Source organism: Babylonia areolata, chromosome 24 (genome assembly GCF_041734735.1).
Source record: "Babylonia areolata isolate BAREFJ2019XMU chromosome 24, ASM4173473v1, whole genome shotgun sequence".
NCBI lineage: Eukaryota > Metazoa > Mollusca > Gastropoda > Neogastropoda > Buccinidae > Babylonia > Babylonia areolata.
The window spans coordinates 990,704-1,013,708 of NC_134899.1; the positions used below are offsets into that span (position 1 = coordinate 990,704).

At 48.0% G+C, this 23,005-nt stretch overlaps 1 protein-coding gene across 26 annotated transcripts in view; it reads right to left on the reverse strand.

The window, feature by feature from the left end:
• The window catches only part of LOC143298539 (protein WWC2-like), a 130,795-nt gene that overhangs the window by 56,518 nt on the left and 51,272 nt on the right, over nucleotides 1-23,005 (reverse strand). For all 26 annotated transcript variants that reach the window (XR_013057400.1, XR_013057405.1, XR_013057406.1 and 23 more), the window contains exons 7-13: nucleotides 17,336-17,461; nucleotides 14,902-15,053; nucleotides 8,016-8,180; nucleotides 7,541-7,630; nucleotides 3,925-5,016; nucleotides 1,715-1,780; nucleotides 307-393 (exon numbers count right to left, since the gene is read on the reverse strand). Coding sequence is in view for 3 of the 26 variants with exons in the window: in XM_076611403.1 (XP_076467518.1) it covers nucleotides 307-393; nucleotides 1,715-1,780; nucleotides 3,925-5,016; nucleotides 7,541-7,630; nucleotides 8,016-8,180; nucleotides 14,902-15,053; nucleotides 17,336-17,461 (1,778 nt within the window). In the remaining 23 variants the exon portion in view is untranslated. The remainder of the gene's footprint in view (nucleotides 1-306; nucleotides 394-1,714; nucleotides 1,781-3,924; nucleotides 5,017-7,540; nucleotides 7,631-8,015; nucleotides 8,181-14,901; nucleotides 15,054-17,335; nucleotides 17,462-23,005) is intronic.

Sequence of the window (23,005 nt, forward strand, 5' to 3'; positions counted from 1 at the left end):
ATATCAATGATGTCAGTACTACAGGAATCAGAGACCACAGGTCTGTGGTGTGATGTCAGTACTACAGGAATCGGCACCAGTGATGTCAGTACTACAGGAATCAACTACAGTGATGTCAGTACTACAGGAATCAACACCAGTGATGTCAGTACTACAGGAATCAGCACCAGTGATGTCAGTACTACAGGAATCGGCACCAGTGATGTCAGTACTACAGGAATCAACACCAGTGATGTCAGTACTACAGGAAACAACACCAGTGATGTCAGTACTACAGGAATCAACACCAGTGCTGTCAGTACTCACACTCTGCTGCCCTCTGGGAAGGGGAGAGCAGCCAGGTTGCGTGCCTGTTCAATGCCCACCTGGAGTTGTCTGTCCAGCCCTTCATACCTGCATCAGACCACGTGGGGTTCAACACAGTGACACACTGTTCTACGCACAACTGCACCGCAACATGCACGCACACACGCACACACACACACACACACGTGCGCGCGCGCACGCACACACATGTAACAGGGTGAAATTGTTCTTTGCCCCGCAGAGAGAGAGAGAGAGAGAAAGAGAGAGAGAAAGAGAGAGAGATTGCACATTTATGACCCGTGTTAGCTTTAGCATCATAACTTCACGTGCAAAATAATATTCGTGTAGGGTGGATGTGCTGCATCTTGATATGTTTTTACGAAGTGAGTTCTCCTACCCTTTCCTTGTAGAACCAATAATATCATCAGTTCTCAGTTAGCTTTAAAAGAGAACATGCAACAGCAGTGTGTGTGCGGGCCTCTGTCAACCTGATAGGGTGAGCGAAATATATCATACTTTTCAGTAAGCATTTCTAGCATTGAGAAATTGATACCAAAATGTAAATGCTATTTGTATTTCCTTATTGATATTATTCTATCAGTTTGCTTTGAGTTTAGATGTTATGCATTTGAACAGATTTGTAATTATTTCGAATAACCGAGTTAATCTTAACTGAAATGTAACCTCAACTTACGTTTTGAAGTTTCTAGGATTTATATAAATATCGTTAAGAAATTAGACAATTTCGAATCGGGAAGCAATTGCTCATTTCAATTAATGGGATAGTTTAGTCTTATCACACACGTTTGTAACAATTGTAGATTCATGTGAAATATTTGGTAAAGTGATGTTTGGAGTGAATGTGTGACTGAACGTAGATAGACATTACTGTACGCTTGCTTACGAGGACTTTGTTGTTTTGTCCACAGGGTAATCATCATTTACTTATTTATTTCCCTCCTTTCACGAGGACAGTCCCTTGCCCCTTAACCCCCCGCTCTCCTGTTCCCTTTACCCAAGTCCCGATATGTTCCCCGTCTTGTCCTCAATAAAGCCTTGAAGCAAACTGGTGCTGACGTGGTGAGAGAACCCTGCCCAACCGGCTACACACACACACACACACACACTAATACACCTCCTATCAGTTTTCCATCCATACCATAAAATGTATAAGAGAATACTAGCTGTAAATGTCAGTAGATCTAATACTGTGATAACAGCATCAAGTTCTTGCACTAGATAATTTCAATATCACCTTTCAATATTTTTTACTTTACATAGCCACAAAGATGCATATATGTACTGCACACACACACACACACACACACACACACACACACACACACACACACATCTTTGCATCCAAGCAAAGAAACTCTTTGAGCCTTTCCATGTTTCCACAACTCACTTCAACTTGACTTGAATCTGAGCACTCTCCAGGTTTGTCTCCAACACTTGATCAATGACCCCAGTCCTGCACACACACACACACACACACACACACACACACACACACACACACACACACATCATCATCATCATCATCATCATCCTATTTAAAGGGAATACCAGGCAACAATCTTCATGGCATAAAACCAACGTCATCAAATGAAATGGTTGACCATGCAACAATCATGGAACAGACTCACATCATCCTTTTAAAGTGAAAAACAAACATCACAGACTCACATCATCCTTTTAAAGTGAAAAACAAACATCATAGCATAAAATAATCTTTAAAACAATCTGTATGGCAAAGGCTAAAGCTAATATGAAATGTAAATCCCAGAATAAATCATGGTTTACCCCTCCAACACCCAGATAGATAGACAGATAGATAGATACAGATATATATATATATATATATATATATATATATATGGAGAGAGAGAGAGAAAGAGAGAGACAGAGAGAGAGAAACAGAGTAGATCCCTGATTAAATGAATGTTCACTGAAATGATAAGAGCAGTATGATGAATATCATTTCAATTTATTACTGGGTAAACTTTTAGAAGAAACTTGCCATGCCATCCATCCTTGCCACAATGTTCTCAGAATTAGGAGTGAAAGAGATTTTGATGCAAGGCATCTGGGTTAGTAATGATGGATTATTATTATCATTATTATCACATATATTGTGAAGTCATTAACCAGTACAGTGCCAGAGAAATTGTATACATAAAAAGTGCTCTCCTCTTGCCAAGGATTTCTGAGGATTAAGGGGTAATAAATCTGAAAAATTCTAGCACAAAAACTATGGGAGATACAGAACGAAATAAAAGTTTTTGTGAAAGAAAATGAATGTCAATTCTAAATCCAGTTTTATTCCCAATTATTTTGAACTACACAGGCATTTTAAAGCAAATGATTTTTATGCATAAAAAGTCTGTTCAAACCTCCACAGAATGGCATCCAGAAAAACAAAAGTAGCTGTAAATAGCATGCTTATTGTCTGATATATACCTGTAAAAGAAAATAAAACGACTTATATGTTTATGATAACAATCACAACACTTGTAGTCATGAAAGTGAATAACTGTCCCAGCAACCATATACGTGGGTTCAATCAAGATAGAAAGTCAATCACATTGTCAGAGAGTAAGCCGTCAAGCTTTTCTTACACCAAAGAGCATCCTTTTTAGACAGAGAGCATTTTGATAATGTCCCCTTCCTCCTAGTTGTAACTGATCCAATAAATCCTTTTTAGACAGAGAGCATTTTGATCATGTCCCCTTCCTCCTAGTTGTAACTGATCCAATAAATCCTTTTTAGACATGAGAGCATTTTGATAATGTCCCCTTCCTCCTAGTTGTAACTGATCCAATAAATCCTTTTTAGACAGAGAGCATTTTGATCATGTCCCCTTCCTCCTAGTTGTAACTGATCCAATAAATCCTTTTTAGACGAGAGAGCATTTTGATCATGTCCCCTTCCTCCTAGTTGTAATGATCCAATAAATCCTTCTTAGACAGCGAGTATTTCACTGATAACAGCCACAGCAATCTTCGGTCATTAACCCTTCAGTATTTCAGTGATAACAGTCACAGCAATCTTCAGTCATTAACCCTTCAGTATTTCACTGATAACAGCCACAGCAATCTTCGGTCATTAACCCTTCAGTATTTCAGTGATAACAGTCACAGCAATCTTCAGTCATTAACCCTTCAGTATTTCAGTGATAACAGCCACAGCAACCTTCAGTCATTAACCCTTCAGTATTTCAGTGATAACAGCCACAGCAATCTTCAGTCATTAACCCTTCAGTATTTCAGTGATAACAGCCACAGCAATCTTTAGTCATCTGTCCTATCTCTGTCATCTGGTCTTTCCCTCTATCTCTGTCATCTGGTCTTTCCCTCTATCTCTGTGCCCAACCCACCTTTTGACGGAGGCCTCAAACACCCCACAGTCCCCTGTCCAACCCACCTTTTGATGGAGGGAGGCCTCAAATACCCTATAGTCCCCTGTCCAACCCACCTTTTGACGGAGGCCTCAAACACCCCACAGTCCCCTGTCCAACCCACCTTTTGACGGAGGCCTCAAATACACCAGAGTCCCCTGTCCAACCCACCTTTTGACGGAGGCCTCAAATACCCCACAGTCCCCTGTCCAACCCACCTTTTGACGGAGGCCTCAAATACACCAGAGTCCCCAGCCACGGACTCGTCGCTGACAGCGGCGGACACGCTGCGGGTGTTTCCTCCTGACAGGTTGTTGCCCACGCCAGAGCTGCTCTCGCTGATGGGGCTGAGGGGGGGGTTCGACAGCACCTCCACACTGTCCAGCCCCCCCACCATCCCCCTCCTCTGACTGGCCGGTGCAGTCACCGCCGCCATGGCAACAGTGTCTCTGTCTGTCCGTAGATGACCAGCGCCAGACACGCAGTCTGTGGAGGACAGGGCACCAGCACCCTGACACAGGTCTGGGTGGGGGGCCAGGGAGGAGGAGGGTAGGGGCAGTTGGTGGGGGTAGGGTGGGGGCACAGGGGGCAGGGAGGAGGGGGGCAGAGCGGTGGTGGTGGTGGTGGTGGTGGCGGGGGGGAGTGGGGGCGGTAGTAAAGAGGGGGAGGAGGTGGACCCCTGCCCGCTGTCTACACCCGCTGGAAGAGAGGAGGAAGGAGATACACACGATTCCTCCGCCTCCGGAATTGTCTGGGGGGTCAAGTCCGTGTTGGGAGCACGCCCCCACTTGCCCCCGGAACCCCCGTTGCCTGGCAACAAGCCGCCCAGTCTCTGCATGCAGCTCATGTGCTGTTCATAGCTGGGTGGAGCCCCCAGACCGTAGGGCGAAACAGGGGGCGAGGAGAGGGTGGAGGAGTAAGGGGAGGACTTGGCCGTGGCGCCCTCAGAGCTGGACGACCCTGTTGTTGCTGCCACCACACCCCCGCCTCCCCCACCTCCCCCCATCACACTCTGCAGGTAGCTGTTGGTAGCTGCCGCCGTGATGTCAGCGTGGGGGATGGGGGTGGTGGTGGGGGACACAGCCTCGCTGATGGGCGACATGGAGTGACCCTGGAGCAGCTTCTCCACACGCTGGTGCAGCTCCTGCAGGTTGACCTCCGTGCCCATGACCCCTAACCCCGACCCCGGGGCCTGGCCGTACACGTCCAGCGTGGTCAGGGAGTTGAGTGACCCCCGGCTGCTGGCCGACAATGACCCCAGTGACCCCAGCGACGACCCCGAGGACATCGAAAGTGTGCTGAGAGACAGGCTGCAACAAACACACCCTCATGTCACTGTTGACTTTCTGGAGGCCTCACTACCTTCAGACCAATCCATCAACAAACACACCCTCACGTCACTGTTGACTTTCTGGAGGCCTCACTGCCTTCAGACCTCCATCAACAAACACACCCTCACATCACTGTTGACTTTCTGGAGGCATCACTGCCTTCAGACCTCCATCAACAAACACACCCTCACGTCACTGTTGACTTTCTGGAGGCCTCACTGCCTTCAGACCTCCATCAACAAACACACCCTCATGTCACTGTTGACTTTCTGGAGGCCTCACTACCTTCAGACCAATCCATCAACAAACACACCCTCACGTCACTGTTGACTTTCTGGAGGCATCACTGCCTTCAGACCTCGATCAACAAACACACCCTCACGTCACTGTTGACTTTCTGGAGGCGTCACTGCCTTCAGACCTCCATCAACAAACACACCCTCACGTCACTGTTGACTTTCTGGAGGCATCACTGCCTTCAGACCTCCATCAACAAACACACCCTCATGTCACTGCTGACTTTCTGGAGGCCACACTGCCTTCAGACCAATCCATCTACACTGCACCACATCTTCAAGGCAGATGCCTAACCATAACCAAACTCGCTGGTCAGGCCTTGAGTGCATGCAAATGTATTGGTGTATCTATCAGAGTGAATCTGTGTGTCTATCAGAGTGAATCTGTGTGTCTATCAGAGTGAATCAATGTATCTATCAGAGTGAATCTGTGTATCTATCAGAGTGAATACGTGTATCTATCAGAGTGAATCTGTGTATGTAGCTATCAGAGTGAATTTCTGTAGCTATTTCTGTATCTATCAGAGTGGATTTCTGTATCAATCAGAGTAGATTTGTTTATCTGAGTGAATTTCTGTATCTATCAGAGTGAATTAGTGAATTTCTGTATCTATCAGAGTGAATTTCTGTAACTATCAGAGTGGATTTGTTTATCTGAGTGAATTTCTGTATCTATCAGAGTGAATTTCTGTATCTATCAGAGTGAATTAGTGAATTTCTGTATCTATCAGAGTGAATTTCTGTATCTATCAGAGTGAATTAGTGAATTTCTGTATCTATCAGAGTGAATTTCTGTAACTATCAGAGTGAATTTCTGTATCAATCAGAGTGGATCTGTTTATCTGAGTGAATTTCTGTATCAATCAGAGTGAATTTCTGTATCTATCAGAGTGAATTTCTGTATCTATCAGAGTGAATTTAGTGAATTTCTGTATCTATCAGAGTGAATTTCTGTATCTATCAGAGTGAATTTAGTGAATTTCTGTATCTATCAGAGTGAATTTAGTGAATTTCTGTATCTATCAGAGTGAATTTCTGTATCTATCAGAGTGAATTAGTGAATTTCTGTATCTATGAGAGTGAATTTCTGTATCTATGAGAGTGAATTTCTGTATCTATTTCTGTAACTATCAGAGTGAATTTCTGTATATGTATCAGAGTGAATTTCTGTATCTATGAGAGTGAATTTCTGTATATGTATCAGAGTGAATTTCTGTATATGTATCAGAGTGAATTTCTGTATCTATTTCTGTATCTATCAGAGTGGATCTGTTTATCTGAGTGAATTTCTGATGAATTAGTGAATTTCTGTATCTATCAGAGTGAATTTCTGTATCTATTTCTGTAACTATCAGAGTGAATTTCTGTATCTATCAGAGTGAATTTCTGTATCTATTTCTGTAACTATCAGAGTGAATTTCTGTATCTGTATCAGAGTGAATTTCTGTATCTGTATCAGAGTGAATTTCTGTATCTATCAGTGTGAATTTCTTCCGACAGAATTGTGCCAGAGGACAACACATGTATTTGTGTATCTATCAGTGTGAATTTCTTCTACAGAATTTCTTCAATCATTCAATCAAACTAGAGTCAAGCTGCAACAAAAAACATCCTCAAATGAATTGTTAGCATACAATCAACAAATTTATCAGACGTTGTTTATAAATTTGGAAACTGAAATAACTGGACACCAGTGAAGAAAAGCCACAACAGAAGAAATCCGATTCTACTGCTAACCAAAACATTTATGGGCAACCAAGCAGAAAGCATGAAGTATCAATGGAACATCTGGGTTTTTCTTGGTGTTTTTTTTCTTAAATCAGCCACAAAGTCCAATTTCTTGGCTAGTATAGGGTCTTCTTCTCCCTCAGCTCTGTGAGGTCACTGGAGCACCCCACAGAAGAACTGTTCTTCAAATTCTCCAGATCTTTTTGGTAAACAATACATGGATCGTGTTCTTTTCATATAATGTTGCTTGATGCCTAATAGCTAAGCAAAGTGTCCTTAATTTTATGCCAGTGTTAAGTGAAATGTCTATTATTTGTTCTAAAATTGCAGTTATCTACACCCGATGAAAATGTGTCCACCTTGACCTTGAAAAAAAAAAAAAAAAAAAATCTCCTGATCTGTGGGCAGTGTGTCAAAGCCCGGCTCTCAGACCAAAGTGCAGTGTGTGTCTATTGAAGAGCAGTGTGTCCACACAGTACCTGCGTAGCTGTGTTTCCAGGTAGGACGTCAGCTTGGCCGTCTCGTTCAGCTGTTCCATGATGTTGTTCTTCTCGTTGTGCAGACTCAACCTGAAACAACAGCACAGACATCCAATCAGCACTCCAACCAACGCAGTGTATAAAACGGAACTTTGCAACTGGCAACCATTTCACCTACAGATCTGGTCATTACATCATCCGTGTGGATAATCATAATAACGGATATTCGTATAGCATGTTTTTCCACAAATACTGCTCAAAGCGCTTTACATTTCAAGTAAAATGCACCAACACCCCCCCCTCCCACCCCACACCCCCATCTCCACTGTATCCATTTGTTTGAAATCTAAAGTGAGCTTAGACTGCAGCCCCCCCCCCCCCCCCCCCCACTGGATCTATTTGTTGGAAATCTGTAGTGTTAGATCCCCCCCGCCCTCCCCCCCACCTGCCTCGCCTACACCCGTGAGTTGCTGACCTTTCCTGGATCTGTTTGTTGGAGATCTGAAGTGCGTGTTTCAGGTCGTACTCCAACTGAGCAATGCGCTGACGGATGGACGTCATTTCCTCCCCACTGCGACCTTTGGGGTCAATGCTGCGCAGTTCTCGGAGCAGCTGTTCCTTTTCCTGGAGGAGGAGCAATCTGAAACACGTACACCTGTCCTGCACCTCCACACAGGTACACCCGTCCTGCACCTCCACACAGGTACACCCGTCCTGCACCTCCACACAACCACACCTGTCCTGCACCTCCACACAGGTACACCCGTCCTGCACCTCCACACAGCCACACCCGTCCTGCACCTCCACACAGCCACACCCGTCCTGCACCTCCACACAGCCACACCCGTCCTGCACCTCCACACAGCCACACCTGTCCTGCACCTCCACACAGCCACACCTGTCCTGCACCTCCACACAGCTACACCCGTCCTGCACCTCCACACAGCCACACCCGTCCTGCACCTCCACACAGCCACACCTGTCCTGCACCTCCACACAGCTACACCCGTCCTGCACCTCCACACAGCTACACCCGTCCTGCACCTCTCCTGCACCTCCACACAGCCACACCTGTCCTGCACCTCCACACAGCCACACCCGTCCTGCACCTCCACACAGCTACACCCGTCCTGCACCTCCCCACTGCGACCTTTGGGGTCAATGCTGCGCAGTTCTCGGAGCAGCTGTTCCTTTTCCTGGAGGAGGAGCAATCTGAAACACGTACACCTGTCCTGCACCTCCACACAGGTACACCCGTCCTGCACCTCCACACAGGTACACCTGTCCTGCACCTCCACACAGCCACACCCGTCCTGCACCTCCACACAGCTACACCCGTCCTGCACCTCCACACAGGTACACCTGTCCTGCACCTCCACACAGGTACACCCGTCCTGCACCTCCACACAGCTACACCTGTCCTGCACCTCCACACACGTACACCTGTCCTGCACCTACACACAGCTACACCCGTCCTGCACCTCCACACAGCCACACCTGTCCTGCACCTCCACATAGCTACACCCGTCCTGCACCTCCACACCCGTCCTGCACCTCCACACAGGTACACCCGTCCTGCACCTCCACACAGCTACACCCGTCATGCACCTCCACACAGCCACACCCGTCCTGCACCTCCACACAGCCACACCCGTCCTGCACCTCCACACAGCCACACCCGAGCCACACCCGTCCTGCACCTCCACACAGCCACACCCGTCCTGCACCTCCACACAGCTACACCCGTCCTGCACCTCCACACAGCTACACCCGTCCTGCACCTCCACACAGCCACACCCGTCCTGCACCTCCACACAGGTACACCCGTCCTGCACCTCCACACAGCCACACCCGTCCTGCACCTCCACACAGGTACACCCGTCCTGCACCTCCACACAGCCACACCCGTCCTGCACCTCCACACAGCCACACCTGTCCTGCACCTCCACACAGGTACACCTGTCCTGCACCTCCACACAGCTACACCCGTCCTGCACCTCCACACAGCCACACCCGTCCTGCACCTCCACACAGCTACACCTGTCCTGCACCTCTCCTGCACCATAATAATAATAATAATAATAATGGATACTTATATAGCACACTATCCAGAAATCTGCTCTAGGTGCTTTACAAAAACGCTTTTGATAACATAAAACATTATATCTATGTTACATACACACACCAAAATGTGACCACACACACACACACACACGCACGCACGCACGTACGCGCACACACACACGCACGCACGCACACACACACACACTGCATACATACATTTTAACATACATGTGTATCTAACAGCTACCCTAACAAATACGCACACATAGGCAGGCACAAACTTACATAAACACACGCACACACAATACACATTCATATACATGCATGTAGTTGTGGACCTGCCACAATTGAACTTATTGCTGAGGGAAAAGGTGAGTTTTGAGACGAGATTTAAAAGATGCGAGGGAATCAGAGTGACGGAGGTTATCAGGGAGCTTGTTCCACGTCTTTGGCGATTGAAAAGAAAACGATCTGTGTCCATAGGTCTTACTTCTGACGTGAGGTATCCTGAGAAGTCGAGTATCAGAGGAAGAACGGAGCTGGCGAGACGGGGTATAGATATGGATGAGTTCAGAAAGATACTTGGGGCCAGATCCGTTGACTGCAGAAAAGGTCAGAGTGGATAGCTTATAGTCTATTCGATCAGAAACAGGCAACCAGTGGAGAGACTGAAGGAGAGGAGAAACATGGTCAAATTTAGAAGCTCTGCAAATGAGTCTGGCAGCGTTATTCTGAATTCGTTGGAGTCTGTCTAACAGGTATTTGGGAAGGCCGGCCAAAAGAGAGTTGCAGTAATCCAATCTTGAGAGAACCAGAGAGCATACAAGTGTCTTGGTTGCATCGGTTGAGAGATAGTGGCGGATAGAGCTGATTCTACGCAGTTCCAAATAGGCAACTTTACAGATATTCGAAATGTGCTGTTGGAAGGAAAGAGACTGGTCCAGGATTACACCAAGACTGCGAACAGAGGGAGAAAGTGAAACAGGTGTGCTATTGATCAGAACAGAGTCAGGAAAGGAAGGATGTTGACGAAACTTCTTTGGACAGGTTATCATCAATTCAGTCTTATCATCATTTAATTGCAGCTTGTTGAGAGTCATCCAGTCCTTTAGGCCAGCAATGCACTCCTGTGTTTGAGTCACCAGTGCATCAAATTCAGCTATGGAAGCCGACTGATAAAGTTGTGTGTCATCAGCAAAGCTCTCATGCGACATCGCATGATGACTGATGACATCCGACACAGGAGCCGCATACAGCACGAAAAGAACAGGACCTAGGACGGACCCTTGTGGGACACCATATTTCAAGGCAGATATTCTAGAGTATGTACCATTTACACACACTTTCTGTGTACGATCTGACAGGTAAGACGTGATCCATGCTAGTGCAGTGTCACGAATACCAAAGGAAGTTTTAAGTCTGTTCAAGAGGATAGAGTGGTCGATAGTGTCAAAAGCTGCTGACAAATCTAAGAGAGCGAGAACAGATATCTTATCCTCATCAAATCCCGAAAGCAAATCATTCACTATTCTAAGAAGGGCTGTTTCGCAACTATGACCACGTCTATAAGCTGACTGGTGGGAATTAAGTAAGCCATTCTGCTCCAGATGAGCTAAGAGCTGAGACAATATGATCTTTTCTAGCAGTTTTGATAAAAATGACAGATTAGAGACAGGTCGATAATTTTTCAAGCAATTATGATCCAAAGATGGTTTCTTGATGAGTGGACGTACAATAGCAGACTTGAAGCTTTCAGGGAAACAACCAGACAGCAAGGAAGAATTAATGACATGAGTAATATGTGGCAGTAGAACATCAATACATTCAACCAACAAAGATGACGGGACAGGGTCAAGCTCACAGGATTTCGGACAAGCGCTCAGACACACTTTCTTCACAAAATCTTCAGTTACCGGTTGGAAACAATGTAAAACAGGACCACTGTACACGCGTTCTTGAACGGGTGAAGAAGGAGACACAACAGAGTCAAGCTTCTCACGAATGCATGATATTTTGCCGGTGAAGAAGTCAGAAAACTTTTGAGGGAGTTCCTGCGCCGAAAATGTTGTAGGGAGAGGAGTGTTTTTCATTTTACCTAGTAGATTGTTCGTAGCGTTGAAAAGCTGTTTGGCTGTGGTGCATGCAAGTATTTTAGAAGAGTAGAACTTTGACTTTGCCCTGTCAACAATGTTTGTTACATTATTCCTGGCTGTCTGAAAAATGTCCCTACTGATGGTCAAACTAGTGGCGCGCCAGTGCCTCTCAGCTCTTCTTCTCTCCCGCTTGGCCTCCAACAGCTCTGGTCCCACGGTGTTGTACCAAGGCGACGGGGGACGATTGGAGATCAGGCCCCGAGTCGACGGGGCGTGCCTGTCGAGTGCAGCGCGTAGGACAGTGGATAGCTGGTCAGCAGTCGGCTCAAAAGGGATATTAGTCAGCAGGTCAGCTTTAAGTAAGTCTAAGTCAATTGAGGTCAGTGTGCGCACCTCCCTATACACACGGGGCGTGGGAGGTTTGGTGAGGTTCAGTTGACACGTCACACTGTGATGGTCGGAGGACAGGGTGTGATCGACGGTGGTAGACTTCAGGAGGCAGTCCTCATTTCTGTGCAACACCCAATCGACGATGTGACCACGATTGTGTGTAGGCTCGGTTACAGACTGGTTAAGATCGAACAAACTGACAATTTCAAGTAATTTAGAGGTATAAAACTGTGTGGGTGAATCAAAATGAAAATTAAAGTCACCAACAATAAGTAGAGAGCCTGGTAAACTATTAGCGTATTCTAAGAAGTCCGGAAACTGTTCAATGAACATCGTATCAGAGAGTTTATTTTTCTTGTTTGGTGGCGGACGGTAGAGGCAGAACACATTGAGGTGGGAATGTGGCAGCGACAGTGAAAGCTGGGCCAGTTCGAATGAGGCATGGTTGAAGGGAAAGGCAGATGTGTACGTTGTGTGTGGGAGCAGCCTGTCTGACACAACGAAGGCGATTCCTCCCCCGCAAGTTGTTGTAACACGAGGGAAGGAGGTGGTAGTGTAGCCAGGGGGAGCGAGATCTCGACACTTAGCTTCATCCCCAGTACTGCGAAGCCAAGTTTCTGTGATACACAGGATGTCGAGGCTGATTGAGAGCAGATGTTCGTTGATCGCTGAGCGTTTGAGGCGAGGACCAACTGACTGGGCGTTGAACAGACCTAGAGAAATTTGAGTTGAGCGGTGGGAGGGAAAGCAGGACAGAGGTACACGAATATGGTTATCAAAGTTGATGCATTTAACAGGGTGGTCAGTGGAAGTTACACGTCCAGTACCACACACAACAGCTATCTTCCTCTGCTTGCGACGTCCTGCACGATGAGTGCGAACACGGGGGAGGTGACAACCTATACCCACACCTCTGATGGCGTCGATGACAGAAGGGTCAAGTGCTGCAGGAGGCACGGACAGGAGCTGGTCCCGTGTGTAAGACACACGGGGAGAATGAGCATTAAGCAAGGGCCTGTGGTAGAGGTCAGCTTCAGGAACACGCGGAGCGGGCTGCGCGTGCGAAAGGGGATGGTGAAGAAATGGCGTGCTCTGACAAGCAAGAATACTTGCCAGGTTACACAGAAAACATGTCCAAATAACTTGAAGTTCCGGTGGCAGAATCGCACAAAACAAGCACCAATGTATACTCCACTCCATCATAAAGTACATACACAACTTTTACGTCAACGCACAATCACATTCCAACACAACTGACGAAAGAAATGAGAGCTGGGACTATGCTGCCTGTCAGGCGTAGCCCTTGCCCTATATATGTACACCTCAACACAGGTACACCTCAACACAGGTACGCCTCAACACAGGTACACCCATCCTGCATCTCAACACAGGTACACCCGTCCTGCATCTCAACACAGGTACTCCTGTCCTGCATTTCAACACAGGTACACCTCACAACAGGTACACCCATCCTGCATCTCAACACAGGTACTCCTGTCCTGCATCTCAACACAGGTACACCTCACAACAGGTACACCCATTCTGCATCTCAACACAGGTACACCCGTCCTGCACCTCAACACAGGTACACCCATCCTGCATCTCAACACAGGTACACCTGTCCTGCATCTCAACACAGGTACACCTCAACACAGGTACACCTCAACACAGGTACACCCATCCTGCATCTCAACACAGGTACACCTGTCCTGCATCTCAACACAGGTACACCTGTCCTGCATCTCAACACAGGTACACCTGTCCTGCATCACACCCGTCCTGTACCTCAAATTTCACATGATCTTCTGAGTGAAACTGATTCAGAGAGTATTTAATCATGTACTGATGTACGATGTACATCATGAACATGTAATGTATGCCTGTGCTCTCGTATCTATCTGCTTGTATCAATACACTGACCTTCATCCACAAACATACACATACACCCCCACTCACCACCACCATCCCTCCCCACCCCCACACACACCTGTCCTTGTCGCTCTGTGACTGGCCGGGCATCACCTGGTCCTCCCCCCCCCACACACATCCCCCCTCACCCCCACACACCTCACCCCCCCCCCCCCCCCGATCCCCACCCCCCCACACCTGTCCTTGTCGCTCTGTGACTGGCTGGCCATCATCTGGTCCTCCCCCCCCCCCCCCCCCAACACATCCCCCTACCACCCCCATACACCTGTCCTTGTCGCTCTGTGACTGGCTGGCCATCATCTGGTCCTCCCCTCCCCCCCACACATCCCCCCACCACCCCCATACACCTGTCCTTGTCGCTCTGTGACTGGCTGGCCATCATCTGGTCCTCCCCTCCCTCCCCCCCCAACATCCCCCCACCACCCCCATACACCTGTCCTTGTCGCTCTGTGACTGGCTGGCCATCATCTGGTCCTCCCCTCCCCCCACCCCCCCAACACATCCCCCCACCACCCCCATACACCTGTCCTTGTCGCTCTGTGACTGGCTGGCCATCATCTGGTCCTCCCCTCCCCCCCCCCCCCCCAACACATCCCCCTACCACCCCCATACACCTGTCCTTGTCGCTCTGTGACTGGCCGGGCATCACCTGGTCCTCCCCTCCCCCCAACACATCCCCCCACCACCCCCATACACCTGTCATTGTCGCTCTGTGACTGGCTGGCCATCATCTGGTCCTCCCCTCCCTCACCCCCCAACACATCCCCCTACCACCCCCATACACCTGTCCTTGTCGCTCTGTGACTGGCCGGGCATCATCTGGTCCTCCCTTGCCCCCCACACATCCCCCCACCCCCCAACACATCCTCCCCCCCACACACACACCTGTCCTTGTCGCTCTGTGACTGGCCGGGCATCATCTGGTCCTCGATGTTGGCCAGACGCACCTTGAGGTTACTCATCTTCCTCCTGGCCTCATCATACTGCAGCATCACCCGCGTCTTCTCCGCAAAGAGCCGGCTCTGGTTGAAACCAAACTGCACACACCACAGTATTGACTGACCTAAACTACACACCACAGTATTGACTGACCCAAACTACACACACCACAGTATTGACTGACCCAAGCTACACACACCACAGTATTGACTGACCTAAACTACACACACCACAGTATTGACTGACCCAAACTACACACACCACAGTATTGACTGACCCAAGCTACACACACCACAGTATTGACTGACCTAAACTACACACACCACAGTATTGACTGACCTAAACTACACACACCACAGTATTGACTGACCCAAACTGAACACCACACTGTATTCACTGACCCAAACTGAACACCACACGGTATTCACTGACCCAAACTACGCGCACCACAGTATTCACTGACCCAAACTACACACACCATAGTATTCACTGACCCAAACTACACACACCATAGTATTCACTGACCCAAACTACACACACCACAGTATTCACTGACCCAAACTACACACACCACAGTATCCACTGACCCAAACTACACACACCATAGTATCCACTGACCCAAACTACAAACACCATAGTATCCACTGACCCAAACTACACACACCACAGTATCCACTGACCCAAACTACACACCACACAGTATTCACTGACCCAAACTGCACACCCCACAGTATTGACTGACCCAAAATGAACACCACATGGTATTCGATGACCCAATCTGCACACCCCACAGTACTGACTGACCCAAACTGAACACCGCAGTATTCACTGACCCAAACTGAACACCACATGGTATTCACTGACCCAAACTACACACACCATAGTATTCACTGACCCTAACTACACACACTACAGTATTCACTGACCCAAACTACACACACCACAGTATTCACTGACCCAAACTACACACACCACAGTATTCACTGACCAAAACTACACACACCATAGTATTCACTGACCCTAACTACACACACTACAGTATTCACTGACCCAAACTACGCACACCATAGTATTCACTGACCCAAACTACACACACCACAGTATTCACTGACCCAAACTGAACACACCACAGTATTCATTGACCCAAACTACACACATCACAGTATTCACTGACCCAAACTACACACCCTACAGTATTCACTGACCCAAACTGAACACACCACAGTATTCACTGACCCAAACTACACACACCACAGTATTCACTGACCCAAACTACACACACCACAGTATTCACTGACCCAAACTACCACACACCACAGTATTCACTGACCAAACTACACACACCACAGTATTCACTGACCCAAACTACCACACACCACAGTATTCACTGACCAAACTACACACACCACAGTATTCACTGACCCAAACTACACACACCATAGTATTCACTGACCTAAACTACACACCACAGTATTCACTGACCCAAACTGAACACACCACAGTATTCACTGACCCAAACTACACACACCACAGTATTCACTGACCCAAACTACACACACCACAGTATTCACTGACCCAAACTACCACACACCACAGTATTCACTGACCCAAACTACCACACACCACAGTATTCACTGACCAAACTACACACCACAGTATTCACTGACCCAAACTACACACACCACAGTATTCACTGACCAAACTACACACCACAGTATTCACTGACCAAACTACACACACCACAGTATTCACTGACCCAAACTACACACACCACAGTATTCACTGACCCAAACTACACACACCACAGTATTCACTGACCCAAACTACACACACCACAGTATTCACTGACCCAAACTACACACACCACAGTATTCACTGACCCAAACTACCACACACCACAGTATTCACTGACCCAAACTACCACACACCACAGTATTCACTGACCAAACTACACACACCACAGTATTCACTGACCTAAACTACACACCACAGTATTCACTGACCCAAACTGAACACACCACAGTATTCACTGACCCAAACTGATGACACAAACTGAACACACTACACACCATTGTCACACTACACACACACAAATCACATATACATACAAAACATACACAGACACACACAGACATACACACAAACCATGCATGCATACAAAACATACACACACACAGAAACATAAATCATGCATACATACAACACACACACACACACATATACACACACACATCATGCAAGCATACAAAACACACACACACACACACACATATACACACACATCATGCATGAATACATAACACACACACACACACACACAAACAAATGACATATGATACAAATACAAAACACAAAGACATACACCCCCACCCCTACTCACATCTCCCCTCAGGTCAGTCTGTGAGGCTGTCTCATGTCTATCGTGAGCCAGGGACAGCGTGGACACGTCAGGAGAAGAGCCGCCCGTCTTGGACAGCAAGAAGTCCTCCTTCAGGCGTGCCAGGGACTGTACACAGCACACACCACACTGTCAGACTGTACACAGCACACTGTACACTGTACACAGCACACACCACACTGTCAGACTGTACACAGCACACACCACACTGTCAGACTGTACACAGCACACTGTACACAGCACACACCACTGTCAGACTGTACACAGCACACTGTACACTGTACACAGCACACACCACACTGTCAGACTGTACACAGCACACACCACACTGTCAGACTGTACACACCACACTGTACACAGCACACACCACTGTCAGACTGTACACAGCACACTGTACACAGCACACACCACACTGTCAGACTGTACACAGCACACACCACACTGTCAGACTGTACACACCACACTGTACACAGCACACACCACTGTCAGACTGTACACACCACACTGTACACAGCACACACCACTGTCAGACTGTACACAGCACACACCACTGTCAGACTGTACACACCACACTGTACACAGCACACACCACACTGTCAGACTGTACACAGCACACACCACACTGTACACAGCACACACCACACTGTCAGACTGTACACAGCACACTGTACACTGTACACAGCACACACCACACTGTCAGACTGTACACAGCACACACCACACTGTCAGACTGTACACACCACACTGTACACAGCACACACCACACTGTACACAGCACACACCACACTGTCAGACTGTACACACCACACTGTACACTGTACGCAGCACACACCACACTGTCAGACTGTACATAGCACTCTGTACACTGTACACAGCACACACCACACTGTCAGACTGTACACAGCACACACCACACTGTCAGACTGTACACAGCACACTGTACACAGCACACACCACACTGTCAGACTGTACACTGTACACAGCACACACCACACTGTACACTGCACACTGTACACAGCACACACCACACTGTACACAGCACACACCACACTGTCAGACTGTTCACAGCACACTGTACACAGCACACACCACACTGTACACACCACACTGTACACTACACACCACACTGTACACTGTACACACCACACTGTACACTGTCAGACTGTACACACCACACTGTACACTGTCAGACTGCACACACCACACACCACACTGTACACTGTCAGACTGCACACACCACACATAGCACACTGTACACCACACTGTACATATCATATTGTTTGACTGCACACAGCACACACCACACTGTACACTGTCAGACTGCACACACCACACATGGCACACTGTACACCACACTGTACATATCATACTGTCAGAGACTGAACACACCACACACCACACATGGCACACTGTACACCACACTGTACATATCATACTGTCAGACTGAACACACCACACACCACACATGGCACACTGTACACCACACTGTACATATCATATTGTTTGACTGCACACAGCACACACCACACTGTACACTGTCAGACTGCACACACCACACATGGCACACTGTACACCACACTGTACATATCATACTGTTTGACTGAACACACCACACATGGCACACTGTACACCACACTGTACATATCATATTGTTTGACTGCACACAGCACACACCACACTGTACACTGTCAGACTGCACACACCACACATGGCACACTGTACACCACACTGTACATATCATATTGTTTGACTGAACACACCACACATGGCACACTGTACACCACACTGTACATATCATATTGTTTGACTGAACACACCACACACCACACATGGCACACTGTACACCACACTGTACATATATTGTTTGACTGAACACACCACACACCACACATGGCACACTGTACACCACACTGTACATACCATACTGTCAGAGACTGAACACACCACACATAGCGCACTGTACACTTTCTGTAGACTTCACAAAAGCTTTTGATGTTATTAATCATGACCTCCTCCTTTAAGAAACTATCACACTACAGATTATCACACAGCTCATTGTTACTGATTTCATCTTTTCTTTCAATCAGACAAGAAGTAGTATCCTTCAGTACAGAAACCTCTATTTTTCTACCCAACAAATTTGATGTCCCACAAGGTTCAGTCCTTGGCCCTCTTTTATTTTCCTTATATATATATATATATATATATATATATATATATATATATATATATATATATATAAATGATCTACCTTCATTCTTAAAAACACACTGCTAAATGTTTGCTGACGACACAACTTTACATACAAGTAATACTAATGCTCACCAGGTTTATCTTACCATGCAAGAAAACATTAATCTTCTTGTTAAATGGACTGAGTTTAACAAAATGACTTCATCCTAATAAAACTAAATTTATGATGATAACCACTAGGCAAAAACGTCAAAAACTAACTGAAAAATTACCCGTTCTTTATACTGCTGACATAAAAATGAAGAAGCTGCTAACCACAAGGTTCTGGGAATCCCAATCAACAATAACCTATGTTGGTCAAAACACATATAAAGTCTAACCAAAACCACTATTTCGAGATAAGTCTAAAAATATATGGCAACAAATAATAATTAATATGCAATAGAAAAACAACACCCACAACCCCAAAAAACAACAACACACACAGCGTGCACGCACACACACACACACACACACACACACACATGCATGCACACATGCACGCGCGCCAACAGCACTCTTCTTCCTGACCCTGAGGTCAAGAAAGAAGCCAATTATCCAACAAGGTGGGAATGTTCAAGAAGGATCAGCCTCCTTCCCTCACACCACCCCTACCCCCACCGCAAGCCCAACTCATCAACTGTTATCTAATTTCCCCCCACCCCCACCCCATCCCCCACCCCCACCAGCAACCCCCACCCCACACACCGCTCCCTAAGTAGCCACTTAAACCGTCAGGTTCCATGCTTGAGGGGTAACAAAACATGTTTTCATTACATCATAAATGTTCTATAAATAGTCCAGGCTAGCCGGCAGGCCAGGGGCAGGGACTGAGGCAGGTCTGGAGGGAGGAAGGGTGGGTGTGGGAGTGTTGAAACACTAAGAACAAGAACTTGTTGTTTCCAGCCTGGACCAGCAGAGACGGTAGTATGGCTGGTGTGTGACCCTGTTTCCAGCGTTGAGCAGCAGAGACGGTAGTATGGCTGGTGTGTGGCCCCTGTTTCCAGCGTGGAGCAGAGACGGTAGTATGGCTGGTGTGTGGCCCCTGTTTCCAGCGTGGACCAGCAGAGACGGTAGTATGGCTGGTGTGTGACCCCTGTTTCCAGCGTGGAGCAGCAGAGACGGTAGTATGGCTGGTGTGTGGCCCCTGTTTCCAGCGTGGACCAGCAGAGACGGTAGTATGGCTGGTGTGTGACCCCTGTTTCCAGCGTGGAGCAGCAGAGACGGTAGTATGGCTGGTGTGTGACCCCTGTTTCCAGCGTGGACCAGCAGAGACGGTAGTATGGCTGGTGTGTGACCCCTGTTTCCAGCGTGGAGCAGCAGAGACGGTAGTATGGCTGGTGTGTGGCCCCTGTTTCCAGCGTGGAGCAGAGACGGTAGTATGGCTAGAGACGGTAGTATGGCTGGTGTGTGGCCCCTGTTTCCAGTTTGGAGCAGCAGAGACGGTAGTATGGCTGGTGTGTGGCCCCTGTTTCCAGCGTGGAGCAGCAGAGACGGTAGTATGGCTGGTGTGTGGCCCCTGTTTCCAGCGTGGAGCAGAGACGGTAGTATGGCTAGAGACGGTAGTATGGCTGGTGTGTGGCCCCTGTTTCCAGTTTGGAGCAGCAGAGACGGTAGTATGGCTGGTGTGTGGCCCCTGTTTCCAGCGTGGACCAGCAGAGACGGTAGTATGGCTGGTGTGTGGCCCCTGTTTCCAGCGTGGACCAGCAGAGACGGTAGTATGGCTGGTGTGTGGCCCCTGTTTCCAGCATGGAGCAGCAGAGACGGTAGTATGGCTAGAGACGGTAGTATGGCTGGTGTGTGGCCCCTGTTTCCAGCGTGGACCAGCAGAGACGGTAGTATGGCTGGTGTGTGGCCCCTGTTTCCAGCGTGGACCAGCAGAGACGGTAGTATGGCTGGTGTGTGGCCCCTGTTTCCAGCGTGGACCAGCAGAGACGGTAGTATGGCTGGTGTGTGGCCCCTGTTTCCAGTTTGGAGCAGCAGAGACGGTAGTATGGCTGGTGTGTGACCCCTGTTTCCAGCATGGAGCAGCAGAGACGGTAGTATGGCTAGAGACGGTAGTATGGCTGGTGTGTGGCCCCTGTTTCCAGCGTGGACCAGCAGAGACGGTAGTATGGCTAGAGACGGTAGTATGGCTGGTGTGTGGCCCCTGTTTCCAGCGTGGACCAGAAGAGACGGTAGTATGGCTGGTGTGTGGCCCCTGTTTCCAGTTTGGAGCAGCAGAGACGGTAGTATGGCTGGTGTGTGGCCCCTGTTTCCAGCGTGGACCAGCAGAGACGGTAGTATGGCTAGAGACGGTAGTATGGCTGGTGTGTGGCCCCTGTTTCCAGCGTGGAGCAGAGACGGTAGTATGGCTAGAGACGGTAGTATGGCTGGTGTGTGGCCCCTGTTTCCAGCGTGGACCAGCAGAGACGGCTGGTGTGTGGCCCCTGTTTCCAGCGTGGAGCAGCAGAGACGGTAGTATGGCTGGTGTGTGGCCCCTGTTTCCAGCATGGAGCAGCAGAGACGGTAGTATGGCTGGTGTGTGGCCCCTGTTTCCAGCGTGGACCAGCAGAGACGGCTGGTGTGTGGCCCCTGTTTCCAGCGTGGACCAGCAGAGACGGCTGGTGTGTGGCCCCTGTTTCCGGCGTGGAGCAGCAGAGACGGCTGGTGTGTGGCCCCTGTTTCCAGCGTGGACCAGCAGAGACGGCTGGTGTGTGGCCCTTGACCAACACTGACCTGACTGAAGAATGACTGCACTGCATGTCTGACACTGTTGTTTGTGTGTATTCGTGCGTGCGTGCATGTGTGAGAGAGGTGTTGAACGAGTGACAGTTGGAAAGCTGCTGAAATGTACGGGAAGGGCGGAAAAGCCGAGGAGAGGTGGGAGGAGGGGGGGGGGGGGTCATCTGCAGTGTGACACAACGAAGACATTGTACAATGACTTCCCTTCACAGCCATCCACTTTTTCTCCCGAGTGACCTTATTGGCATAACCAGGCCCTCCTATCTTCATACCTTTCTTCTGCTTTTCATCCCCCCCCCCCATCTCTGTGTGTGTGTGTGTGTGTGTGTGTGTGTGTGTGTGTGTAAGAAAGTATGTACACAAGTGTAACACTCCATAAGGCGGTACGCCCGGATCTGAGTAAACCAGGCTACCCACCAGCACAACATGATACGAGGCCCTCCACAAAGATGAAGAATAACTCTGACAAAGAAAAGAGAAGAGGAGGAGGAGGAGGAGAAGGAGAAGGAGAAGAAGAAGAAGAAGAAGAAGAAGAAGAAACACTCGTTGACATTAAAGTGAATCATATCATGCATCTGTGACGAAATCCTGATCTAAAATGACAACAAAAAGTGACAAAACAAAAATTACTACCTTAGCTTCAAATTCGCAGCAAACATCTTTAAAACATCAATTTCAATTCTTTTGTGGGGGTAT